General features: G+C 40.8%; 2 protein-coding genes across 4 annotated transcripts; one reads left to right on the forward strand and one right to left on the reverse strand.

The window, feature by feature from the left end:
- Nucleotides 1-501: 501 nt before the first annotated feature.
- LOC114786145 (serine/threonine-protein kinase 26-like) lies at nt 502-16,425 on the forward strand. The gene is made up of 11 exons (XM_028973011.1): nt 502-1,624; nt 9,546-9,776; nt 11,435-11,491; nt 11,623-11,731; nt 12,713-12,870; nt 13,355-13,540; nt 14,042-14,190; nt 14,331-14,403; nt 14,502-14,567; nt 14,658-14,794; nt 14,892-16,425. Exons 1-11 carry the CDS (start codon nt 1,580-1,582, stop codon nt 14,905-14,907), a joined length of 1,227 nt encoding a protein of 408 aa, XP_028828844.1. The 5' UTR covers nt 502-1,579; the 3' UTR covers nt 14,908-16,425.
- Nucleotides 16,426-16,640: 215 nt separating this feature from the next.
- On the reverse strand, nt 16,641-23,124 carry LOC114786126 (FERM domain-containing protein 7). Of its 3 annotated transcripts, none has more exons than XM_028972993.1 (12): nt 22,690-23,124; nt 20,923-21,027; nt 20,794-20,836; nt 20,555-20,585; nt 20,292-20,389; nt 20,091-20,205; nt 19,739-19,886; nt 19,567-19,662; nt 19,298-19,461; nt 18,600-18,668; nt 18,424-18,499; nt 16,641-18,057 (listed from the first exon to the last, which is right to left on the reverse strand). In XM_028972993.1, exons 1-12 carry the CDS (start codon nt 22,807-22,809, stop codon nt 16,999-17,001), a joined length of 2,124 nt encoding a protein of 707 aa, XP_028828826.1. In that variant the 5' UTR covers nt 22,810-23,124; the 3' UTR covers nt 16,641-16,998. The 3 variants fall into 3 exon arrangements, with proteins under 3 accessions (XP_028828826.1, XP_028828818.1, XP_028828835.1); XM_028972985.1 differs by having other exon boundaries at nt 20,555-20,633; XM_028973002.1 differs by lacking the exons at nt 16,641-18,057; nt 18,424-18,499 and having other exon boundaries at nt 18,560-18,668; nt 19,263-19,461; nt 20,555-20,633.
- Nucleotides 23,125-23,526: the final 402 nt, after the last annotated feature.

A 23,526-nucleotide genomic window follows, 5' to 3' on the forward strand; every position in this document is an offset into this window, starting at 1 on the left:
TCAGTTTTAATTCACTTTCATTCAAAGTGTCTTAGTTCCAGCTACAATGAATTTTAAAAACACTGTGTTTGAGGCATGTGAAAGGCAGTAGCTTGCACTCTTGAAATAATGGATGGTTTTGGTCCTCTCTTTGACTCTTTAGAGGTATGTCCCCACACACCTTAAGATTTGATATTGAGTCTGTGCATGGTTTTTATGGTAAAGTGAAAGTAAAATTGTGGAAATTGGTTCCCCTGGTTCCCCTTTTATTGTTATTTTTAACAATAAAACTGGAATATTAGTATATATACATAGACATGTAGACAGATCACTATGTTGCAATGTAGTATCTAAAATGAGTAGCAATATGACATATATATACAATAAAGAAGTAGAATCGTAGTTATCTGACAATTAAAACATGTATTCTGAATGAAATTCACACGCACAGAAAATGCTTTAAAAACCCGAATAAAACTGGAAACACTGCCACCTAGCGCATTAACTTCAAACTACCGGAAACTTGGGGGAAATGAAGCGTTTATCTTTTCGTGTTAATGTGGCGAGTACTTACTTTCAGTTACTTTTCAGTAAGTACTTGTTCAGTATTGTCTAACTAAAGTCCATGTTTGTTGATCTATTGCTAAATTAGTGTGATCCAATTTGAGATTGTGAAGATTTGAGATTCGAACGAGAATTGCTGGTGTCTTCCTCTTGTAAGTCGCTTTGGATAAAAGCGTCTGCTAAGTAAAGTAAAGTAAAGGGGGATAACTTAGCCCGAGCGGGGAGAAGGGGGATTTCTAGTGATATTTCAATAGAAAAAAACACACAGACATATGCAATCTTTTCAAGTTAGGGAAAGATAGGAGTTCTGGTCACATTATCTAACTAGATATGTGCCCATTCTAGCTTAGGCTAAGTAAAGTAATGTTTTTGCTTACACTGTTCCAGTAGTTCTGAACTTGTTTTGTGTTAGTTATAAATACGTAAATGTATCCAAGTCCACTCGACACCCTTAAGTGTAAGGATAAGTAGCCTGGTAAAACGCATTTGTATAGTATAAAGGGGTATTTGCATAAAATTTACATAAAAAAAATCAACCATTCGCTTGGTTTAATGATTTAACTGGACTTGTGTTACTGGAATTTTTAGTAAAAGCCTACAGCTATTTCATGAGCTGTAGGAACGAGTGAGTGAGAGAGCGAGAACGAGAGAGCGTCGTGACGTCACCGAGCCGCGCGTCCCCGCTGCCGAGCTCCACCCAGCCTGAGACTCCGGTAAAACATGGCGCTCACGTTCACTCCCAGCGCCGTTGTTGGCTTACTTTAGACCCGGATGGGGGGAAACTTCGAAAGCGGGGAGTTTCGCGCACCGACGACGCTTAATAAGGCAAAACGTGGGAGGACTGTGCGGTTAGATGAAGCGGAATACAGCTACCGTTCTGCTGCGTTTCTCCCGAGTTGACAGCGCGGCGGAGCGCCTGAACTTTTAGGGAGTCCGGGAGGAGAGACCCAACTTTTACCTGCGACTTCTCCTGCACCGCCACCTCTTCAACACACCGGGACAGCGCGCGCCGAGCAGCCGTTCTGTGCCGCGGAAGATGGCACAGTCACCGGTGCCAGGCATGCAAGTGGCAGGCATGCAGGTAAGAGGCCTCGGCGGCCGCCGTGCGGGTTGAACAGCGAATCCGTGTGCAGCCACGGTGGGGCGGCGAGGACGGTCTTCAGGTAGCCATAAGACGATTACCTCTCGATTAACTCCACCGCGGAGCGGCGTCCCAGCAGCCTGCCTTCACCAGGTGGATTCTGGGATGGGACAGCAGCTCCCGGTCCGGATGTTTAATCGGTTCTGTTTATACCAGTCTGATCATGTGCGTTAGGTTGGACACGTCTTACGAAGAGCCAGCAGGAAAGTTCCAAAACAGTTTTTTACAAAGACTCGAAACATTGTTGAAGTGAAGCGAGCAAGATCTCCCAGCCCTGTGCTTGGGTCATGTTGGCTTTTGTTGTGTACAATGTGTACCGTCTGTCCTCTATCGTTCTCAAGGATCAAAGGTTCGTGTATTTCCTTTGCGGTGAGGTCGTACCTGTTTAATCTGTATGTGTGTGTGTGAGAGAGAGAGAGATTAAAAGAGACTGGGAATGCCCCTTAATCCATCAGGGATCAGTGGGTTTCTTTTAATACCCGTGGAGGTTTTGTGTATTTTGTACTCTTATTAAAAGTAGGTGTTACTGTGTGTGCCGGGAAAAAGATTTCCTCTCCAACTTTCAAGAATCATTAATGTGTCATTTGGGCCAACGCCTTGGAGCAAAAGAAGGTGTGTGTGTCTTTGGCTACACTGCATCCAGAATTGTGCCATTAAGATGCATGTACCGTCATAGTGACGTCACAGGATTCCATTCCCCGAAACCAAGTTGGTGCCTTCTGATTGGATGGCAGGCGCGACCTCTCGTGCTATAGGCCTATTCGCTTTGTGTGGAATTACTTCCTCGTTGGAGGTGTTTTAAAAGGCTCGGGCTAAATTTAGCTGGAGGCAGAGTTCAGAGGCTTTCAGACAGACTGCACCTTGTGCCCAGGCATTCAGGGAACACTGGTTCATTAACAGCCGTCCTGGTGTGGGACGCCTGGCAACTGTGGAAAAATACACGTAGACTGAACTCATGAAAGAAACCAACCAATGGCGGTTTGGACAGTACTGTCCTTTGTTCATGTATGCATTTCAGTGAAAGTTAAAGAAAATAATATAAAACTATTGGGCAGCTGTGAACCTAGGTAATACTCTGGGAATAGTAATATTATAATGAATATTATGTTAATGTATATGTGTTCTTATTGTTCTTTATATTTTGAAGAAACAACTTGTTTTTTAACAATGCATCATGGGTATTCAAATAAGTACATGAAGGCTCATATTTTTTTTTTGTTGCTAAAACTAGGATTAAAAACTTTGCCTGGTAGGGTACTCCCAATACATTGTTTAGGATTGTTTAGAAATATACAATTTTTTTTGTTGTCCTTGTATTGTTGTGTGCATTGGAATAACGTCAAATTGATCGCACATCCTGTCTAGAGATAGTTTTTGATTTAAATGACTTGTATGTATGAAATGTATGAAATATCTGCTCAAGTGAACTGAAGTGATACAGTGCACACAGTGATATTTGTCCTCTGCATTTAACCCATGACTCTCGGTGAGCAGTGTGTGGGGACGGTGCTTTGCTCAGTGGCACCTTAGTGGCACCTTGGCGGATTGGGATTCGCCTTCTGATTACGGGGCCGTATCCTTAACCACTAGACCACCACTGCGCCATGTTCACTAATGCAAGTCTGTCAGTCATTAAGGTTACTTGATTAACAGAAAACCCTTTTGCAATGATTGCTTGATTTTTATTAAACTGCAGTTTAACTCCAATACTGCAGTTTAATAAATAAAAAACATCTCCAGAACAGTTACGTTTTAAGACAGATTTACTACATTTAGTAGTATACAGGATATGATATATAATTCTGGATATAAATGTAATGATTAAGGTTTTAGGTGCTGATACTACTAATCTGTCGTGTTGCCTGGTGGTGTTGCGTTTTTCACACTTGCCCGACTCCATATCCATTCCTACCTGGGCTGTCGTTGTGACATGCGCTTTAAGAGAGCAGCACTGTTGTATGGGATGGGTGTGGATTTGAACAATGACAAAGAACTGAGGTGTGGTGTTCGGATAAAACCCTGTGAAAAGTAATAACCCCCCTACAATAATAAATATTCTGTATTTGTTTGGCTCACCACCTGCCACGGAAGAACAGGAGTTAGCCCCAGTTTTATATACGTTGTATGTGCTGTGTTCCGGACTGCAGTCTCTGGCCCTGGATCAGCAAGTCCCCCCTGCGTTAGAGGTGTTTGCCAGACAGAATCCCACCCGACGTGACCAGTTCTGCTAAAATGCATCACCTCATGACGGTGGCTGGGATTTGCAAATTATTATACGGACATGATAGGTACTATAGACCGGAATTTTGTGTTTTCTGACCACTCATTTACTGCGCAAACCTGACCCAACCAAAATGATTGGAATTTAGCCTGAATCAGACCAAAATCTACAGTTGTGAGTTGTGGAACAGACTGTGGGAAGCAACCTCCTAGTATGAAACTGATTTGGAACATGTCCCCCCTTTCCTCTCTGCTTTTAGCTTGACACATACATCATTATCAATCCCTTGGTAATAATTAAGTAGAAAACTTGGTCTTGAGTTAAAAGAGGGCCTGAGTCATGCAGCACTGCATGGTTTTTGGTATACACTATTAAACCTCCACAGCATACCGCTGATGTCAGTTTTAGGCACGGCTGACACCGATTCGATTCCCTGTGTTGTCAGTATTGGGGCAGTGGTGGTCTAGCGCGTAAGGAAGCGGCCCTGTAATCAGAAGGTTGCCTATTCAAATCCCGATCTGCCAAGTTGCCACTAAGCAAAGTACCGTCCCCCACACACTGCTCCCCGGGTTCCTTTCATGGCTGCCCACTGCTCACATAGGGTGATGGATACATTTCGTTGTGCCACTGTGTGCTGTGCTGCAGTGTTTCACAATGACAATCACTTTAATTTCACTAAAGGGCACTGTATTACATATATATAGTTGCTTTGATTTTCTCACATTTTATTTCATTTCATTTACTATTTATCAGCCCTTACAAGTATAAAATATTTCTTCCACTATCATTACATTATGTACAGTAATTCCAGCAAACCTGTGTAGTTCTCAGTTGCTCCAACTGAAATAAGTGTTTAGGGAAGTACAGCAAAGTGCACTTTGATTGTGCACCCTGGGTATGCAAAGAATCCCTGCAAAGTAAATATATGAAATTTGAATGTATTTGCATTAATCTGATCTATAATTGTTAGCTGTAACTTAACTAATAATTCCCTTTGTCTTATAAAGTGTTATTAGAAGAGTATAATTCATTACTTGAAATTAAATGGACCTTGCTGGTGCACCACTACCCTATTAGGCTTGTAACATGAGGTGGATGTTTCTGCATGAATTGACAAGGCATCTGGATTTATTTGTCACCTGTTGAAGTTTCAGCGAAGTAAAGAAAAATGCATAAAGTCTGTGTTAAATGCGGCCATGCTGTGTGTGTGAGACTTAGTTTTTGTTTACAAGTGTGAATATGTATTGCAGAAGTGAAAGGCTACAATTTGCCACTGCAGTTATAGTGTCACTAGAAATCACTCAATGTATTTGTTAATATACTTCTACAGGGCTACGAGTATGACAGAGTTCGACCAATTTGGTCACACGTGCAAACTAATTCCATAATGGTGCAATTAAAATAAATCTGAGGTTGAACCAGTGTGATCTGAGGTTCGGGAGGGGAAAAGTCTATGTAACTCTGAAATTCTCCCTGTGGTTAAAACAACAGATATATATTAGGTCCATGTCATATTCTACAGATTGTGAAAGCCGTGGTCCAGATTTTCCTGTACATTTCTAAGTGTGCGTGCTGCAGGGTAAGCAAAAAAAAAAATTTAAATCTTGCATGTCCTATGATGGCAGGCTCATCTTGGGTGTAATTTGTATTCTGCATTTTGGTTTGGTGACTTCATCACCCTGCTCTGAGTGTTGTTGACCGTTGTGGGTTCCTGTTCACACTCTTTCACTCATGCAATCTCACACACCCACACACAAAAAAACACTGCTCCTTTTAGCAAGCTTCCTGTTTTTAGAGGCATTTGGTGGGCACCCTGGCACACGCTGGCATTGGCAAAGTCCTAGAGGCAGGGAGGCCAAGGTCTGCGTGCCAAGCGCTTCAGCTTGTGTTCAGCTTAATCTCCTCTCTCGCTCTCCAACCCTCCTCTCATGTTCTATCCCACTGCTAAAATGGGACTGGATTGAACAGAATTAGCCCAGTTTTAACACATTAACTATTAGACTATGTTTATATAACAGGAAGACCTTTAGGGAACAGGCAAGGAGATTGAGACACGTTTGTGGCTGAAAAAGCTTTAAAGTTAATTTCTGATGGCCAGCTTTTTGCTTATATCTAAGTAGACCCTGTCTTTGGCAACCAAGAAACTCCACTCTCATTATTCATACTTCAGTGTGGTTCTGTTCCAGCATTCCCATGAACCAGCACTGTGCCTTTTTGTGTGCTGTAGACGTTGGGCTTGGGAAGTCATAGCTGTAAAATCAATAAACATTTAAAAAGGAGTCAGTGCTGTGCACAGTTTCGTATTGTACATATGGCCTCTCGCTCTTCCTGTATATTCAGACTCATCTTTGCTTTCACTTGACTGCAGGGATGACCACCAGTAACAGGCGAGGCTGGGTCAGCATCGTATATAAACATCCTGCTATCTTGTTTGATGCCCGTCCATCATCGGTTTCCCCTCGCCACTGTTATCCTGATTGACCTCTCTACACATCGACCGCCTAGCTTGACCTCTTCTCTCAGACTTGCCCTTGCCCCATCTCAGGTTTTAAAACTCGATGTTGCCAATTGTTGCCACCACTATTCTTCTGCCTTGCCCTCAGGTCCTTCTGCCCTCACTGTGGCCAACTCTTTCCGCCTACCTCCTTCAGCTACAAATACGGCACAGTAACCGCGAACTCTGTTATCTCCCTGTGTTCTCCTTCCACCGCTGCCGAGTGGAACTGTACAGCTCCAGCGAATGCTCTTGCTCCCCCTCCCAACATATACACTTTGGGTCTACTTGAACAGATTTGTTCTAACACCCTCAGTCATGTGCAGAATGCCAGAGTTGATGTACTTTTGCTTGAACACTGGTGTGAGTGCTGAGTCTGTGTAGTTGAATGAAATTGAACCTTGACCAGTGCACAGACACCATATAGACAAGTACATTCATTTTATTAAAAAGCAACTAAGAGCAGGAAACCTTTTCCTTTAGTGATAGCATGGTTGCTCTTTATCTTGTGTGCATGGAGGTGGCACATGCATCTGTAAATAGTATTCAATTAGGGCTGCACGATTTGGGGAAAAAGACATATTGAGATCAATATTGCGATATGCAATATCAATGAAAAGTCGCATACAAATTACTAATAGTGAAATGTTTAATTTCTAAGCGAAACGTTCAAATTACTTATAACTTGAAATGCCCAGTGCTTTCAAAATACAATATTCTACAAAATTAAATAATCAATAAAAACTCTTTATATTACTGTCGAACGACAAACCCTGGTAAGGCTAAACAACTGTTTTGATTATATTTGGCCATTATAAAATCCCGTATTATAGTTCTCATGTTTAACCAAAACGTTGTTTGGAGGCTATAAGATATAATATAAACCTCCCCAGGGCTGAATCCAGTTTATTAAATGCAACATATATGTAATGTCCTTGTCATTATCAAGTAATATATAATAACTATAAAATATTAACTTTTCACATAAGTTTGCTTATTGTCAGTGCATGAAATAATATTGATCTTACGGGTGTATTAGGGGTGTGTTTTTGCAAGGATCTCGCAATACAATAGGTATTGTTATATAATCATATCACAATATATTGTGATACTGTACATATTAGGGCTGCAACAACGAATCGATAAAAATCGATTAATAAAAGAGTTGGCAATTAATTTACTAATCGATTCGTTATGTCGCGCGACGCGGAGACGTTTGATTATTAAAAAAAAACTTTATTGGAGCGCGGAGCGGAGTGAACACACTCGGTCTCTCTCGCGCACAGATGTTAGCAGAGTTTGGCGCCTCATAGACAGCGTGGAGCAAAAATAAAAAAAACGAGCGGAGGTAGAGGACAGATACATGGCGGAGGCAGAGAAATCTGCGTGAAAATATGCAAAAGCGACATGGCATGACACGGGAGCACCACGGCAATGATCCAGCCCCTGAAACGCAAACATGTTGGAGTGTTTGAGGAGGAAGAAGGGCGTTCAGCAGCATGGAAAGTCGCTACAGAATCCTACTTTTGTTCCGTTTTGAAGCGAGGAACGTAATGTCCCTGGTGCTGGTGTTTAATTCACCATGGAGGAGAACTAGACGGGGACTTACAGTGCCACCTACAGGTGTGGAGGGGGGATGAAACAGCGTTCGGACTGTTCTCTGCGTCTCCGCGTGGACGACTCGCCTATTGTGTCCCTGAGCAAGACACTTAACCCTAAGTCCTGTCCCTGTCCCTGTAACTACTGATTGTAAGTCGCTCTGGATAAGGGTGTCTGATAAATGCTGTAAATGTTTACCCGTCATCCAGCTTGACAAGCATGACAAGTTAGCGTTAGCTCGTTAATAACAGTAGTAAAAAAAAGGGGTGCTATAGTTACTTTGAATTAAAAGACTAAAGACATGTTTTTATTCAACACCCTTTTTTGGACCATTCATTTTTCAATCTGTTGTCATGTATAGCTACACTGCCAAAAATGCTTTTCTTACCTAGTAATTTTGTCTCGTTTCCAGTCCAAGTATCTAAAAAATCTTAAATCAAGATTACTAGACAAGAAAAATGGCATGAGAAAATTAAGTGATGCTTAAAACTTGTTTGAGATTATATCTCATTAAGATTAGTTTTCTTACCCCGTTGGCAGATATTTTTTCTTGTTTTAAACAAACAATCACTTAATTTTGAGATGTTTTATCAGAAAATAAGACATCATTTCTTTTGCTATTTCATGTGTCTACTAAATGTATCTTGATTTAAGATTTGGACTGAAATCAGGACAAAACTACTAAGTTTGTGTAAAGTGTGTGTGTGTCAGTGTGAGAGTTTGTGAGTGTGTGCATCTGCAGTGTAGTGTAGAGAACAAGTTCTGACATTCAAACAAATCCTGTTAAATTTTCTGATTTGTATTGTTATTTATTTTTTTTATAAATTATTTATCGTTCTGGCAGCTCAGGTGGCACTTTAAAAAAAAAAAAAAAAAAAAAAGTCTATATTTGGCAGATGTAAAGCATGTGTTAGTCCATTTTTATTTTATTTTATTATTATTATAACAGCTCAAGGAGCAACATGTTTGTGCACTTTCTAAACATTTTGGTTCTGCTTTTGAATAAAGGGATGGAAATGAATGCTTTTCTTGTTTGTTTGTTTTTATACGATTCAACGATTAATAAAAAAAAATCGACAGATTAATCGATTATTAAAATAATCGTTAGTTGCAGCCCTAGTACATATTGCGATATTCTACAGTTCACTGAAAATGTAAAAACTGAGCTGAAATACAAGGTTCTGTGATCAGTCGATCATGTTTTGCGATTTCCCTCTGCCTTTAAATGCCAAGCAGTATTTCAAAGTACCCAGCTGTACACCGCCATCTATAGCAGTGGATGATGTAGTCGCATGCTGACCCTCACCTCTGCTGACATCACTAAAGAAAACACTTGGCTAAATTTGTATACAAAAATATCGTTATTTGATCTCCCTGTATCGATACAAAATATCACTGTGTAAAATATTGCGATATATTGCAGTATCAATATTTTCTTACACCCCTACTTTGTATAACACTTTGTCAGCTTTTTTGGATTGTTTAGTATTCAGTGTCATCATTCATCATATCATTATTTATTTGTTCTCTTTCCTTGTTCCTTGTAGAACAGTCGGGCAGACCCAGAGCAGCTGTTCACAAAATTGGAGCGTATTGGTAAGGGCTCCTTTGGTGAAGTCTTCAAAGGCATTGACAATCGTACCCAGAATGTGTTGGCCATCAAGATCATCGATCTGGAGGAAGCAGAGGATGAAATCGAAGACATCCAGCAGGAGATTACGGTCCTCAGCCAGTGTGACAGCCCCTATGTCACCAAGTACTATGGCTCCTATCTGAAGGTACAGCTGCTCCCTCTCTCTTACCTGTCATCTGACTAGGATGCCTACACTATTATGTAATACCTCTGCTGTACTCATACTGTCAGTTCATACGCCTCAAGAACTCTGCTGATTGGTTTATAAGAATTAAGTCATTGTGGACTCTCATTAGCTCACTTTTTTTTAATTAATAACTCAGAATTTAATTAAAAGGTTGGTCATTGTTTGTCAGTTTGCTTCAAGTCAAGTGGTGTTTATAAGAGAGTGGGATGTAATGTGTGCAAGATGCTTAAGGAAAATTTCACAAAGCCAATTATTATAATTACTGACATATTATGTGATGTGACCGACTGAATAGCAAATAATAGAAAATAAAAATGCAATCCTTTCTTCCCATGAGTTTAAGGGCATATATTAACTGTTTTGATGTACTTATGCTGTCATTGAAAATGTTTACTTTCTGTAGTACTTGAATACTTGTGGTTTACTAAGACTTTCCACACTCATTTAACCATGTAAAGGCTAAATTATGCTTCCTATATATATATATATATATATATGAAAATATTGATTTAAGCATCACACATTTCCATACATCGATGTTATAATTAGGCTCACTAGATGGCAGTTTAGTGTCCAAAGGTTATAACCTTCCAAAAGGAGAGGCTGTAACATTTAATTTTTTAAGAATTAGGCAGAGGCAGTAATGGTGATGGTCTGTAAATGGTGATCATTGATATTTTATAACCTTTTCCATCTTAGAAATTGGCTCTCTTTCAGAACATTTGCCTTTTCATCTTTGTTCATCTTGTGCTATTGTATAATTCTTTGCAACTTCCAATTTTACTGCACTGTCAGCCCCTGTAAACTTACACAAATACAGAGAAAATGAAACACCGCTCCCGCTCTGTCCATGTTTAACATTAAGCATAAAGGTTTTTTTTTTTTTGGTGCTGTTAGGTAATTTGTGTGTATTCTCAATATAATGTGTAACTAAAGAACTGTAGTAAGGTATTAACCCTAAATTCTTGGATTTGTGTTAACTTATTAACAGTAATACAATTAAGATTTTTTTTAATTAAGCCTGGTTGTAGCTAGAGACTTCGAGAGGATCTCACTATTCAGACATTAAAATATACATACAAAACTAGAAAAATGGGCCCACAGGTTCAAGGTTCAAAGGGTCAAAATAGGAATTGGGTCAAGAGTGGCAATATAAAGGAGTGTTGTTAAACATTGACACCATATATTTTATCCTATAAATCTTTCATAATAGATCCTCAGGGGTAAGAATCCCAGTCAGTATCGCGTTCTATGGACATTTTTCATTTATGATTGTCCTGATCCAGATAATATTGACAAGTTTCTGTACTGCAGTAAATGTTTACTGTATTATATTGCAGAGCAGCTTTCTGAATAAGTACAGTTTTGGGGATATATTTTGACGGTGAAAGGTGTTTCTGGGAGTGGCATTGTGCTCTAAGGTGTCAGAACCCAATCAGCCCTGCAGCAAGAACTGACATACAATATTACGTGCCCAGGCTTGTGTGTGTTACAGCATATTGTTATCAGTTGTTTTCATTGTTTATTTTATAAAATGTATTTAAATATGATGGTTACAGTTTAAGTTACTTCATTTACAGCAAAGTGAGCTTAACAAGTCTCTCTCTTATTTACAGGGTAGTAAATTGTGGATTATTATGGAGTATCTGGGTGGAGGCTCGGCTCTGGACCTGGTATAACATTATGCCTCATTATTCCTTTCCTTGAAATCAAATCCTTGGGAATTGCCTTGGAAACTCAGTATCTCTTTGTCTCTCTGTTTGGATGTGTCTTGTCTTCCAATTCATGTGTATGTGTGGTGTAGTTGCGAGCAGGTCCATTTGATGAGTTTCAGATTGCAACCATGCTAAAGGAGATTCTGAAAGGGCTGGACTACCTTCACTCAGAAAGGAAGATCCACAGAGACATAAAAGGTACCATGCTTCTCTAAATCTGATTCATTATTTGTTGACTTTTGGTTGTAACCAAAAGCAATTGCACTTATTTAAAGGTCCTCTGGCATGATTTTTTTGCTTTTATATAGTAATAATACTGTATGTGAAGTCTTTTTTTTTTTCTTCTGAAATTCAGCCTTTATTTTTCGCATTACAGCCACTGTGAGCCAGTTTCACAATAAGGTTTTCCCAGGACAGGGCGTTTCGGTGTCTGTATCTTTAAATGCTAATGAGGAGGAGAGAGGAAGAGTGGTCGATAGAAGTGAGCATGCATTCATGGAAATTATGTCACAAACACCATTCACCAGATACAATGTTTGGTGCAGACAGGAAGTTGTCAGCAATTTTCCAGAATAAAAAAATTCCCCTTGTGATGACATAAGGGGACAAATTCCAGATCCAGCCATGTGAGCTGCTGCTCTCTGAATGTCGGAGCAGAATGGCCAACGCACACTACACCTATCGCCATTTCTAGCAACTGCAGGAAAGGCTAGGGGAACTAGTATCAATGTTAAATAATTCCACGTCATGTCATGGGACCTTTAATGTGCAAAGTAAACCTAAAGTGAAGTGAGTGTCATTGTGAAGCACAGCACACAGTTTCCTTCACAAAGGATTCAGGATTCGAACCAGCAACCTTCTGATTAGGGGTCCATTTCCTTACCTGCTAGGCCACCACTGCCTCCTATGTGATTTAACAGTACTGTCAGCCATATTTAGTCACCATTCTGAAATGATTGTCAGTAGGCTGCTGTTTTTACAGGGATTAACACACTTACGCATGATAAAACCAAGAGACATCTCCTAGTAAGGCCCGATGATATAAAATATACCATAACTACATAATAAGATATATGACTTATGCGATTCACTCCATTGTCTGTTCTATTGACACTGTGAGTGCTCTTCAGATCGTTGAATGTGCATATGTTAACTTTTTTCTTTCTTTGATGGGAGTAGCGGCAAATGTGCTGCTGTCAGAGCAGGGTGAGGTAAAGCTGGCCGATTTTGGTGTTGCTGGGCAACTGACGGACACGCAAATCAAACGGAATACATTTGTGGGCACACCCTTTTGGATGGCACCAGAAGTCATCCAACAGTCTGCTTATGACTCCAAGGTATGTCTGTTTTTGACTGAAGCATGTGTGGGTTTTTATGAGTCAGAAGTTTGTAATCATTTGATTTGGACTAACACTTTTGTGAAGTATTTTATGGAGTGTGTATGAAAATTAGGCCTAAAAATACTCAGTGTAATGGCTGGGATTGTGGCCATACCCAGTAGAGCATGGGCGTAACACAGCGTCTGCCTCTGAGGTCTGTCATTAAATTTTAACTGTGTGCATGATTGAAGTCCAGCTTTGAGATCCAGCTTTTCTCTCTTTCTCTTTCACGTATTCATTTCTTGTTTTTAAAGGGTGGATCAAAAAACATTGACTGACCAGTCTACATCACAGGCCATTTATTATTCCAAAGAACAAACCCAACAATTTAATTGTGCTGCCTATAACCTGCTTTACTGTTACTACTTTACTGATGAAAATAGCCTCTGTGCTTCATTTGACTTACTGTGTGTGTGTGTGTGTGTGTGTGTGTGTGTGTCAGGCGGATATTTGGTCCCTGGGCATCACGGCGATCGAATTGGCAAAAGGGGAGCCCCCTAATGCTGATATGCACCCCATGAGAGTCCTGTTCCTCATCCCCAAAAATAGCCCTCCAACACTTACAGGCAACTTCAGCAAAAGCTTCAAAGAGTTTGTTGATTCCTGCCTCAACAAAGACCCGGCATTTGTGAGTCCGGCCAATGTTATCCCATAATACTGCATTGAGTCAGGGTGTTTTATGTTGTCCTTTTGAAGTGGCTTTTCAATAGCTTCCAGAAGAAGTCCTTCATGATTTCATTTTTATTTTGGTATAGCTCAATATAAATTTGGGAATTATTTTTGTATAAAAAATTTTAATGAGCAAGAATTTTATTTTGACCTGCTCACATCTGTCTATTGTCTTTATTATTCTCACTCTTAATGCAGCATGAAAGCAGAGTTATGCATTATAGATGTACTGCAAGGTTACCTAGATTTTTTTCTGCTAATGTGTAAAAAGTCTATTGCATTTTTAAATTATTTCAGTATTAATGTGTGAACACATCGTTCTCACAGATGTCCAAAAGTTCCTTAAAATTATTACATGCACTTATGTGGCCCTGTCAGCATGGTTGGGTGTTTTCTTTGGATTCATGAGTCATTGAACTAATAGATCTCATGGAATTTTGGAATGTCTCCTTACTTTCAGAGACCTACTGCCAAGGAGCTGTTGAGGCACAAATTCATAGTGAAGGGCTGCAAGAAAACCTCCTATCTGACTGAGCTGATAGACAGGTACAAGAGGTGGAAAGCAGAGGGACACAGTGATGGGGAATGCAGTTCGGATGACTCGGACTCGTAAGTTTTTTTTTTTTTTTTTTCTCTTCCACTTGTGCATTACGAAAGTGCACCTTGTAGTTTGTCTCATTGTGGTCTGTTATTTAGGTTTTCTGATCATTATTATTGCCAGAAATGAGCAGTGACATCTTGTGTTTTAGAGAATCCAGTAATAAAGAGAACAGCCTGTCCGACCCTGATTGGAACTTCCTCACAGTGAAGCTAAATGGCACTGTGAGTGTTTTTATTTCATTTAATTATGTGTGTGTTGCCTCATCCTTACCTTTGCGATTCCTAAAGAGAACCATTAATCTCCTATTGCCATATTTTAGGTTCAAGAGAAGGATTTTAAAAAACCTTTGAGTCTTTCCTCTGTTATCTCTCCTGTGTTTGCAGAGGTAAGTATATATTTTTTTTCCTTTTGAAAATGAAACATTCTGATTTCCTTTCTGTTATAAGCATGTTTGTGTATATGTGTGTACATTTAGCTGAAACTGCAGCATCGGGACAGTGTACAAAAGTGCAGTGCCATTGAAGAACTGGAGAGGAGCATGCGTCAGGCTGAAGATGCCTGCCCTGACATCACAGACAAAATGGTGGCCCACATTCTCTACAGGTTCCAGAGGTCAGTGGGGATCTTTGCTTTTCTTGCCGTTCCTGTTGTTCTGTGTGTGCTGCTGTTTTTGAACTTGGGGATTGATCATTAATGCTTTTGTTTGCAGGGCCTCTCCCAGCTAAAACTACTGGGATGGAAAACTGTCCCCTTCATGATTGTGTGTATGGGAAGAGGAGGAGGCTGTGGGTTTGCTTGCAAACAGAATCTGCCTCCAGCTCACCTAAATACTCTCAGTTCTTAGTGCCTTTTGGATCTACCCAACTTTTCTACAGTTTCTGGAAGAAAAAATAAAGTAATGAATATTGTCTTAAGAGCAGATGAAAATTGGTCAGGACCATGCTGTGCATGGTTTGAGGTATTGGTGTGTGTGTGTGTGCGTTGGTGAGAATTAACGATCCTAAACTTAATGATGTTGTAGATGCAAATAATAATAATAATGACTCTTATTACTGTTAACTGTTATTTGCTCAACTTTTTTTCCTGCCAAACCTCTGCAGTACCTGTTTTAATAAGATTGCTGCTAGAGAGACTATCAGCTCTCCCTGTTACTGTGCTTCAATAACGTTTGAGTATTTTTTTTTTTCATTATACATTATGATGACCTGAGACTTGTATACCGCATTCATATCCCATTTTCAACCTGTCAAGATGGCAAGAAATAGGTGTTAATTACTGAACCGTGATTCTCCATCTCTGCGCCACACACTAGACAGTCCTTGTGTGCTTCTATTTGGGAGTGGCAACTTTCCTTGTGGGTTGGAGTAGACATCTTGTAAATGCTCGATTTTATTTAATATCCTTCAATCATTAACCTTTTTTGTTTCAGCACATTGTTTGAAGGTTCTTGAAGAATCCTGACTGCGTGTGTGCTCCTGTAAGTAAAGCATAAAACCCAGTGTAATCATTTACCCTTTGGCCTCATTCAGTCTCCATTATTATTTCTTGATTACTTCCCCCTTTATTGGCATACTTAACCTCAGATTAACCAGCAAGAGGCTGTCTTTAGATTTGTATAATAAAAGGGCTTTTTACATGGCAAAGAGAACCATAACTATGCAATAGTAAGTACTCAATATGCTAAAATTTAAGCTTTTCTGGTTTCTTTTGCTAACTAAATTGCTTGACCTTGTTCTATAGAGCAATATTTAGGGGGCAATTTTGCCCATCTGCACTGAAGTTGTACTGCCTTCCTCTACTTACACCCCAATCTTACACATTCTTAGAGAAAGATGTAAATTTCAGAGCAGTGTTCAGCTTTCCCAGCTTTGTTTGCTGGGTCTGTCCAGTGGTCTGGAGGAATGCATGTCAGACAAATGACAATCACTGGTGCCTAAAATAATCACGTAGTACATATTGATGGTTTCTTCATTAGCACATAGGTCTTTGTATATTTGAATGCTTTTTTAGAACTTGAGAATGAAAAATGTAGCTTGTGTGTATGAGACATCGGATCATTGTTTCTGATCAAGATATTTTTATATTTCGGTATGAACAAGTAGGTGATAAATGCTGAGATTTTTGTATATAGTTTGAATTAACCGATTTCTGGTTCCTCAGAGCAACAAATATGTTGTCATATATCACTAGTCTTTGTAAATCTGGTTTGGGTTTTCATAAATAAATATTTAATTCGGAAATTATGTGTGTTTTAAGTATGTTTTTCTATTCCAAGTATTTCTGGTATTCTGTGACCACTCCCATGATTCTTTTTTTAAAAACCATTTGCTCAGTTAAAATCAAGAGATCATTATTAACCTAATGATGCATGTAACAGGTTGAAAGCACAGATGACTGCAGTGAAAGTCTGCTGGTCAGGTTGGGAACACCTGTTCTAAGTCACGTTAACTTCACGACATTTACAACTTTCACTCTAATTTAATAACGTATTAAATCCACAACTGCAATTAGTCATACTACCAAGATTACATAATTTAAGACAGTGTGAAACACAAAAAATGTACATCCATTTTGTGATGGCTTATATATAATATGGTCAAATGCCACTGGTTTCTTTCCTGGTGCTGATTCCCTTCCTGCTTAAAGCTGCTGAAGGCTACAATTGGTCTCTGCTATAGTGGTTTCAATGAAACAATTTTCAGGTGAACTGAACCTTTTTTCCCTTCCAAAATCAGAAGAGGCTGCAAAAATTGTTAGGCACCTAAATTCCGATTAAAGTTTCAATACTGAGTATGCCCTCTGCTGGTTGGCTGCTGCTACAGTTTGATTTCCTTGACAGCAGCAATGGCACAGGTCTCTCCATCACTCTGACTAAACGAGTCCTCCTCTCCTTCTTCCTCGTCTAGTTGGAGGCTTCCAGATGAGAAACGCATGCGCGCTAGAGGTCCAGTTCGTACCACCTTGCCCACTGCAGGGCAGTAGTAGGGGTAAAAGGGGTCTGAGTCAGAATCACTAAAGCTCCCTGTTCCTAGCACGCAGAGGGAGGTGGGTCGTTCTGGAAGAGGGCTGGTACTCAGAGGGAGGTAGTTGGGCCTTGCAGGGAGTGCATGTCGTGACAGGTGGGGGTAGTAGCCCAGTGGTCGGAATTCAGAAGCATTGACCGCAGCAGAGGAAGAAGATGATGCAAGAGAGTGGCGGAACTCCACATCTGACTGGCTGGCTGATCGTCTGGGCAGCCCTGTTTGGAAGGTTGAGTCGTCGCTATAGTGACCTACCTCCACCCGGCCCAGGTCTAACCGTTTGCTCCGTCCCATGCCCCCAACACCAGGGTACACATGGGAACCAGCCAAGCCTATTTGAGAGAGGTGGAGCTTTTGCTGGTGTTTGAGAGAAGGAGAGGAGTCTGGATAGAAGCCAATTGGCTGTGGCATGTATTCCAAAGGGGCACGATGTAGTGAGCGAGCCAGTGGGAGGCACTCTAGTGATGAGGCAGATGTCTTGCCTGGTGAGAGATAAGGGGCTGCTGAAAGTGGGAAGGTGGGCAGCACTGGGTGAAACTGCAAGTGGGGGCTGCTGGGATACAGGAGGACCAGCTGCTGCTGACTGCTCGGGGAGGGGCGTCGGCGTGGCCTCTGAAGGGCGTGTCCTGCTCTGTGCCTTTGAACTCCTCTCCCTCTGCGCTCTGGACACTCTGCCTCTGATGAGGAGATGGAACGCATCCTCGGTGAGAGGGAGTGGCTCACTCTGACCGTGGCAAGGGACTGGTGGTGGGACCGCTTCACCACATCTGCTGATTGGCTGTGCTTGCTGCCATCTGCCTTACCAGATGACTGAACACTTGCAGAGTGAGGGAATTGGTGGCACTGCTCATAAAGCTACAAAGACACATATACACAATGGTTACAGCAACTTTGTAATTAAATAGTGGTTCTCAAAGTTTTAACGTTGAATAAACAGTAGCCTTCGCTTATTTAATTAGTTTAGACTGGGCCAACTTAATTCCTAATATGAATAATAATTATTATTTTCTGATGTGTGTTTTGACTGTTATACTGCAGTCAAAACACACATCAACTGAGGACATTAAGCATCATAACTACATTGATTTTAAACAGAAGTTGTGAATATTAACAATAATCTACTGATATGATACTGGAATGAGCCAGTTTGAAAACCAAATAATTAACATCATTCTGTATAAGCACTACCTTGATGGATGAATGAGAGAAGGTGGTGATTACCTGTTTTGAGACATCAGTAAGAAGGTCTGGAGAGGATCTGCACTGTCGAGTGTCATAGTCAGACTTGCAATACAGCCTGTTTCACATAAACAAACATATTTTACTTCTTGAGAAGCACCTGAACCAGTTAATCTAACCACACTTCTCAAGTAATCGCTCCTCCTTATTTTCCAAACCTATCAAACTTCAGGTGCTTCTTGTCTCCAGTACCAACGCATTCCAACAGCTGCCTCTGAGTCCGTCCACTGTCAAACGAAAAGCAACTTGAGTGTTTTTTTTTATCTGGCTTCCAGGCTTTGTCATTACTGCATTCAAATCTACCCCCTTCACTTGCTCATCTCCAATGTAGCATGGAACTATTTAGTGTTACTACATTAGATATACAGGGTGGGCCATTTATACACCTTAATAAAATGGGAATGGGTGATGACATTGAACACATTTTATAAGTGGTCAGAAACTTGTAAATAAGAATAAAGTTATGTTAAAACCAATGTAACACACCATTGTTTTCCTTGTGAAATTACCAATAAATTTGACCTGTCACATGAAAAATTGAAAAAACAAAAGTTGCATCCAAGATGACCGACTTCAAAATGGCCACTATGGTCACCACCCATCTTGGGTTTGCCCCCTCACATATACTAATGTGCCACAAACAGGATGTTAATATCACCAACCATTCCCATTTTATTAAGGTGTATCCATATAAATTGCCCACCCTTTTTTTTGATTGTGAATGCCATGATGGGCATACAATTATGAAAATAATTCTCACGGCTGGCAAACATAATCACAGACTTGGATAAATTTGCTAAAAATTGCCATACTTGAATTACCTGTACAGAGTGTACCTGTCTACCTGTACAGATACCTGTATCTGAAGCTGGAGCCTTTGCTGGAGAGCAGGGACTTGTGCCGCGACTGAGGTTCCTCAGACAGGCGGAAAAAAGCATGGTACTCGACACACGTCTTCCAGAAAGCCTTACACACGTCACGGCTTGCCATGGCAAATTCGACTGTGTCTCTCTGCGAGGGCTATAGAAGAGAAACGAAATGTATGAACGGAATACAAACCGACATGACACATGATGCACATAATGTTCTTCAGAGAGCACAAACCTCAGAAGTACCCCTGCTTACCACAACTTTAGCATGTAGCTTAATCAAAAAGTGTTTTCTTTTGAAGCTCAGTTTACGGACCTTGGCCCAGCTGAAGGTGTTGATCTTTGTGTTGCCCTGTGGGGGTAGGGTAGGCATTAGTCGTGAACAGTCTACGTTTCATTCCACAGCTTGGCTTGTTATAGGAGGCCACCTGAAACACCAGCACACCCAGATGTGTGACAGCCAGGTTGATCCTCATTCCTTCCCCGTCATGGGCGGGGTGTGGTCGGATGCCGTACATGTCCAGCTTGCGCACTACCTCCAGCAGGTGTTCATCAGACTGGGTCGGCGTGTGTCCTCTGAACAAAGTGCCACTATCAACTGCAGATAAACGCTGACTGGCTGTTTTTGTACAATATGTTCAAAAATAAATATCTGATGGATCTGCTTAAAATAAAATGACAGTGATGTGTTGCTGTTCATTTTTATTTTTTCATTCTACTCTGCAAAAGTTGAGTGGTCAAGGCTGGCTATAGTCAAGTATACACTGACACACAGATTACCTGTGCTTCTTGTGGTAAGACATGATTTTGTGGTCGAGGTACTCTTGGTTTGGAACATACTGTTTATTCTCTAGATGATGAGCATCCAGTTCCTCATCATAATTACCTAACTCTGCTGCAAAGAGAAGGGTTACAAGTTATGAGAGGAGCCATGCTGTGAGAGACAGGAAGTCACTTTTAAAAAAGCATTGTGCAGCTGACCCTGTAAGATATGAGAGACCAGAAGGGCTGCGCTGTTGTCATTGCAAGTGAGACTGCCATTGGACAGATCCTGCTTGATCTGAAGAGCGAATAAATACCTGTGAGGATAAAACATTAGTGTTGTGTGTTACCCCAAGCAAGGTCTTTGAAATGTTGTCTGGTAAACAAAACATCTGTCTGGTAAAATGTGGTATTTTGATCTCACACAGACTTACTGTAACAATAAACACCCACACACAATATTCACACGCTTCCAAACACACCTGGTTAGTCCCCTCTGTAACTGCCCAGGGTCTGGTGGGAAAAATTTCACAATGAAACGGAACACAAGATCATTTGAGTCTGAGAAAAGAGAATAGATAGTGGAGACAAAATGTTAAAGAGAGAGAGAAAAAGAACAGAATATCACTATTATTGTCCCATTTTACCAAGATATGTGTTTCATTGGTGAATATGTATGCAAAAATATTCCTTCTCCTTCATATCTCCTTCTGAAACGTACTTTTTATTTGTTTCGCTAAGGGTTTGAGTAGTTCCAGCCATACCTGCATTCAAATCATATACAGAAAAAGTCAATGAAGAAAATCTTATTTTTTCTCCTTCCAAAAGAAGATTTAAATGTTTCACTCACGTAAGTGCCACTATGGTGACGGAACTCCAGCCCAAAATACTCTTTTTCCAGGAGTTTCAGATGCCCACACACTTTGTTGAAAAATTCACTGCCCGAAATCTTTTGCTGTGGAAGTGATTGCATGAGAAGGGGTTACACATCTAATATACACTGTATACAATGTCAAATCATTTGATGCCCTCAGGGGCAGTTGTGGCCTAGCGGGTAATAAAGCGGACCCAGAATCAAAAGGTTGCGGGTTCGAACCCCGAGCCGCCATGTTGTTGCCACTGAGCAAAACACCATCCACCACTCGCTGGGCACTTGTCATGGTTGCCCACTGCTTACTAAGGGTGATCGTGTCTGGAGAATGACTGGATGTTAACTGAGTGTAGAAATGCTACAGACACATGATACAAAATATATCAAGAAGAAAAAGAAATGGAACATTCACATCATGTCACACCACCTGTCCAGTGTATAGCTCAAATAAGGCTGTATTATGAGCAAAATTTAGTCTATTGGTATCTATATAATTAAGACCTTAAAACTGTTATATGGGTATAAAGTGGTGCAAATCATCAAATCCATAATGTCATTGTTAATTACAGGACTATGTGTAGCTGCTTGATTTTAACCCTCTGTAAATGTTCTATACTTTTTGTATGGCCTTGTTATAGTGGGGGTTGACAGGAAATGTCCTTAAAACCTGTGTTTACAGACTCAGCAGTCAGCAGAACATCCTCATTATTCTGTCAAAGGGAACAGAAGGGAGAGAAGAGGGCCTAATAGAGAACCTGTAATCAAGTATTTCTGCCCACATGCATTTGACTCGGTATTAAATTGCCTCTAAGTGTGTTGACCGTCTTTTACTAGATTTCCCTGCCTTGCTACATAAAAAATTTACATATATATATATATATATATATGGGGTTGGCCTATATGCTTGAACTTTGGAAAACATGTGAAGCAAAACTACATCCCTGCATATACACGACAACAAAGATGATATAGCATAAAAGAGTTAGCCTTTCTTATATTCTGAATGAGTCATAATCTCCATTCTCTGTCTCTCCTCGCCTTTTCTCTCCTCTTTTCTGCCCCCTTCCCCCTGTAATAATTGCCTCTTTTGCCCTGGGCTGTGAGGGTTGGAATGAGGCCAAGTTCAGTTTGTGACCAGAGCTATCTGATAAGTAAGGCAAGGATATTTTTCAGATTATCTCTCTCGCTCTTTCACTCTCAGGACCCCCCTGGGCATCTCCTGCATGGGAGAAAAGCGGCTTGCAGATAATGGGGCCTGAAATGTTACTACTTTATAAGGAAAACACAGCTGAGCCACCAGCAAGGAAGCCATTCGCTGCACAGTCTGTCAAAATAACAGTCACACACATCCAGTACATTCACACACACACACACACACACACACACACACACACACACACACACACACACACATCCAGTACATACACACAAACACAAAGTCAGAAAGAGACAGAAAAAAAACACATATACAGAGTAAGACATCCCAGTCAGTCGTGAAAAGACATGTCCTGCGGGCCAGTGCTGTAAATGGGTCTCACTCTGAAATCTCCTGCTCTATAAACACAGTTTCTATGTAACATAAATTTTTTGTATTGAATTGTATAGGCCTTAATATTGTAAAACACACCACTGCACCATATTCCAAAAAGATCACGTTAATAAAAAGTTGGCACGACTTTCACCGAGAGTCATATGTGCAGTTCGAAGATAATGAGATCAATTATTATTGTTATTATTATTATTTACCTCCACCTCAAACACGCGCTCGCTGTCATCCAGGAACATGACGCGCAGCTGCAGGCTGCTCTCTTTGGACACTTTGCGCGCCGAGGGCGTCTTTTTCAGCAGCTCAAATTTGTCGCCCATGCTTCCCACAACGCAGAAAAAAAAAAAACAGACCGGTGGAGGCGATTTCCCGCAGAAGCTGGTTCGCTTCGAGCTCCTTAAATCCACAGACGTCCAAGGGAGGAGGCTCTGGGTCTCGCCGCGTCCATTTCTTATGTCGTACGTCCACTTCAGTGTTTTCCTGTTTTCCTCATTTTCTTTTTCATATTGTCCATCTCAGTTCGGGTAAAGGGTGACTTTTAAAACTGTTCTAACATGATACGAGATAAGAGGTTCACTTCAGTGGCGCTTCGGTGACCAGTGGCCGGCGTGCGCTACGGCGCGCTCCTGGAGCGCCAAGATCGTCGCTAATTATTGCGCGGGCGCGCGCGCGTTTCTGGCTGGTGACCAGTGTGGATGAAGGACGGGGACCAGACAAACTGCGCCTGCTCAACACGATCACATTGACCACGTCACGCTAACTAGTCACATACACGGATGTTTATGCAAATTAGACGTGTTCGTTTGGCAGATCATATGTCCAGAGCGACTTAAGAATAAAGTGTAAATAAGAGATAAAAAAGATTTACACATTGCTCACAGGTATATTGCACAGTCTAGTAAAATATAACATGCATGAAGTGCCACTAGGTACATCATAGACCAGGGCTGGGCAAACTACGGATTTGTGCAGAATTGCCGAAATAAAGTCATAATTTGAACTCGTCCTGTAATGCCTGGCGTTCCACCAGGTGGCGC

This window comes from Denticeps clupeoides, chromosome 1, assembly GCF_900700375.1.
Source record: "Denticeps clupeoides chromosome 1, fDenClu1.1, whole genome shotgun sequence".
Classification (NCBI taxonomy): domain Eukaryota; kingdom Metazoa; phylum Chordata; class Actinopteri; order Clupeiformes; family Denticipitidae; genus Denticeps; species Denticeps clupeoides.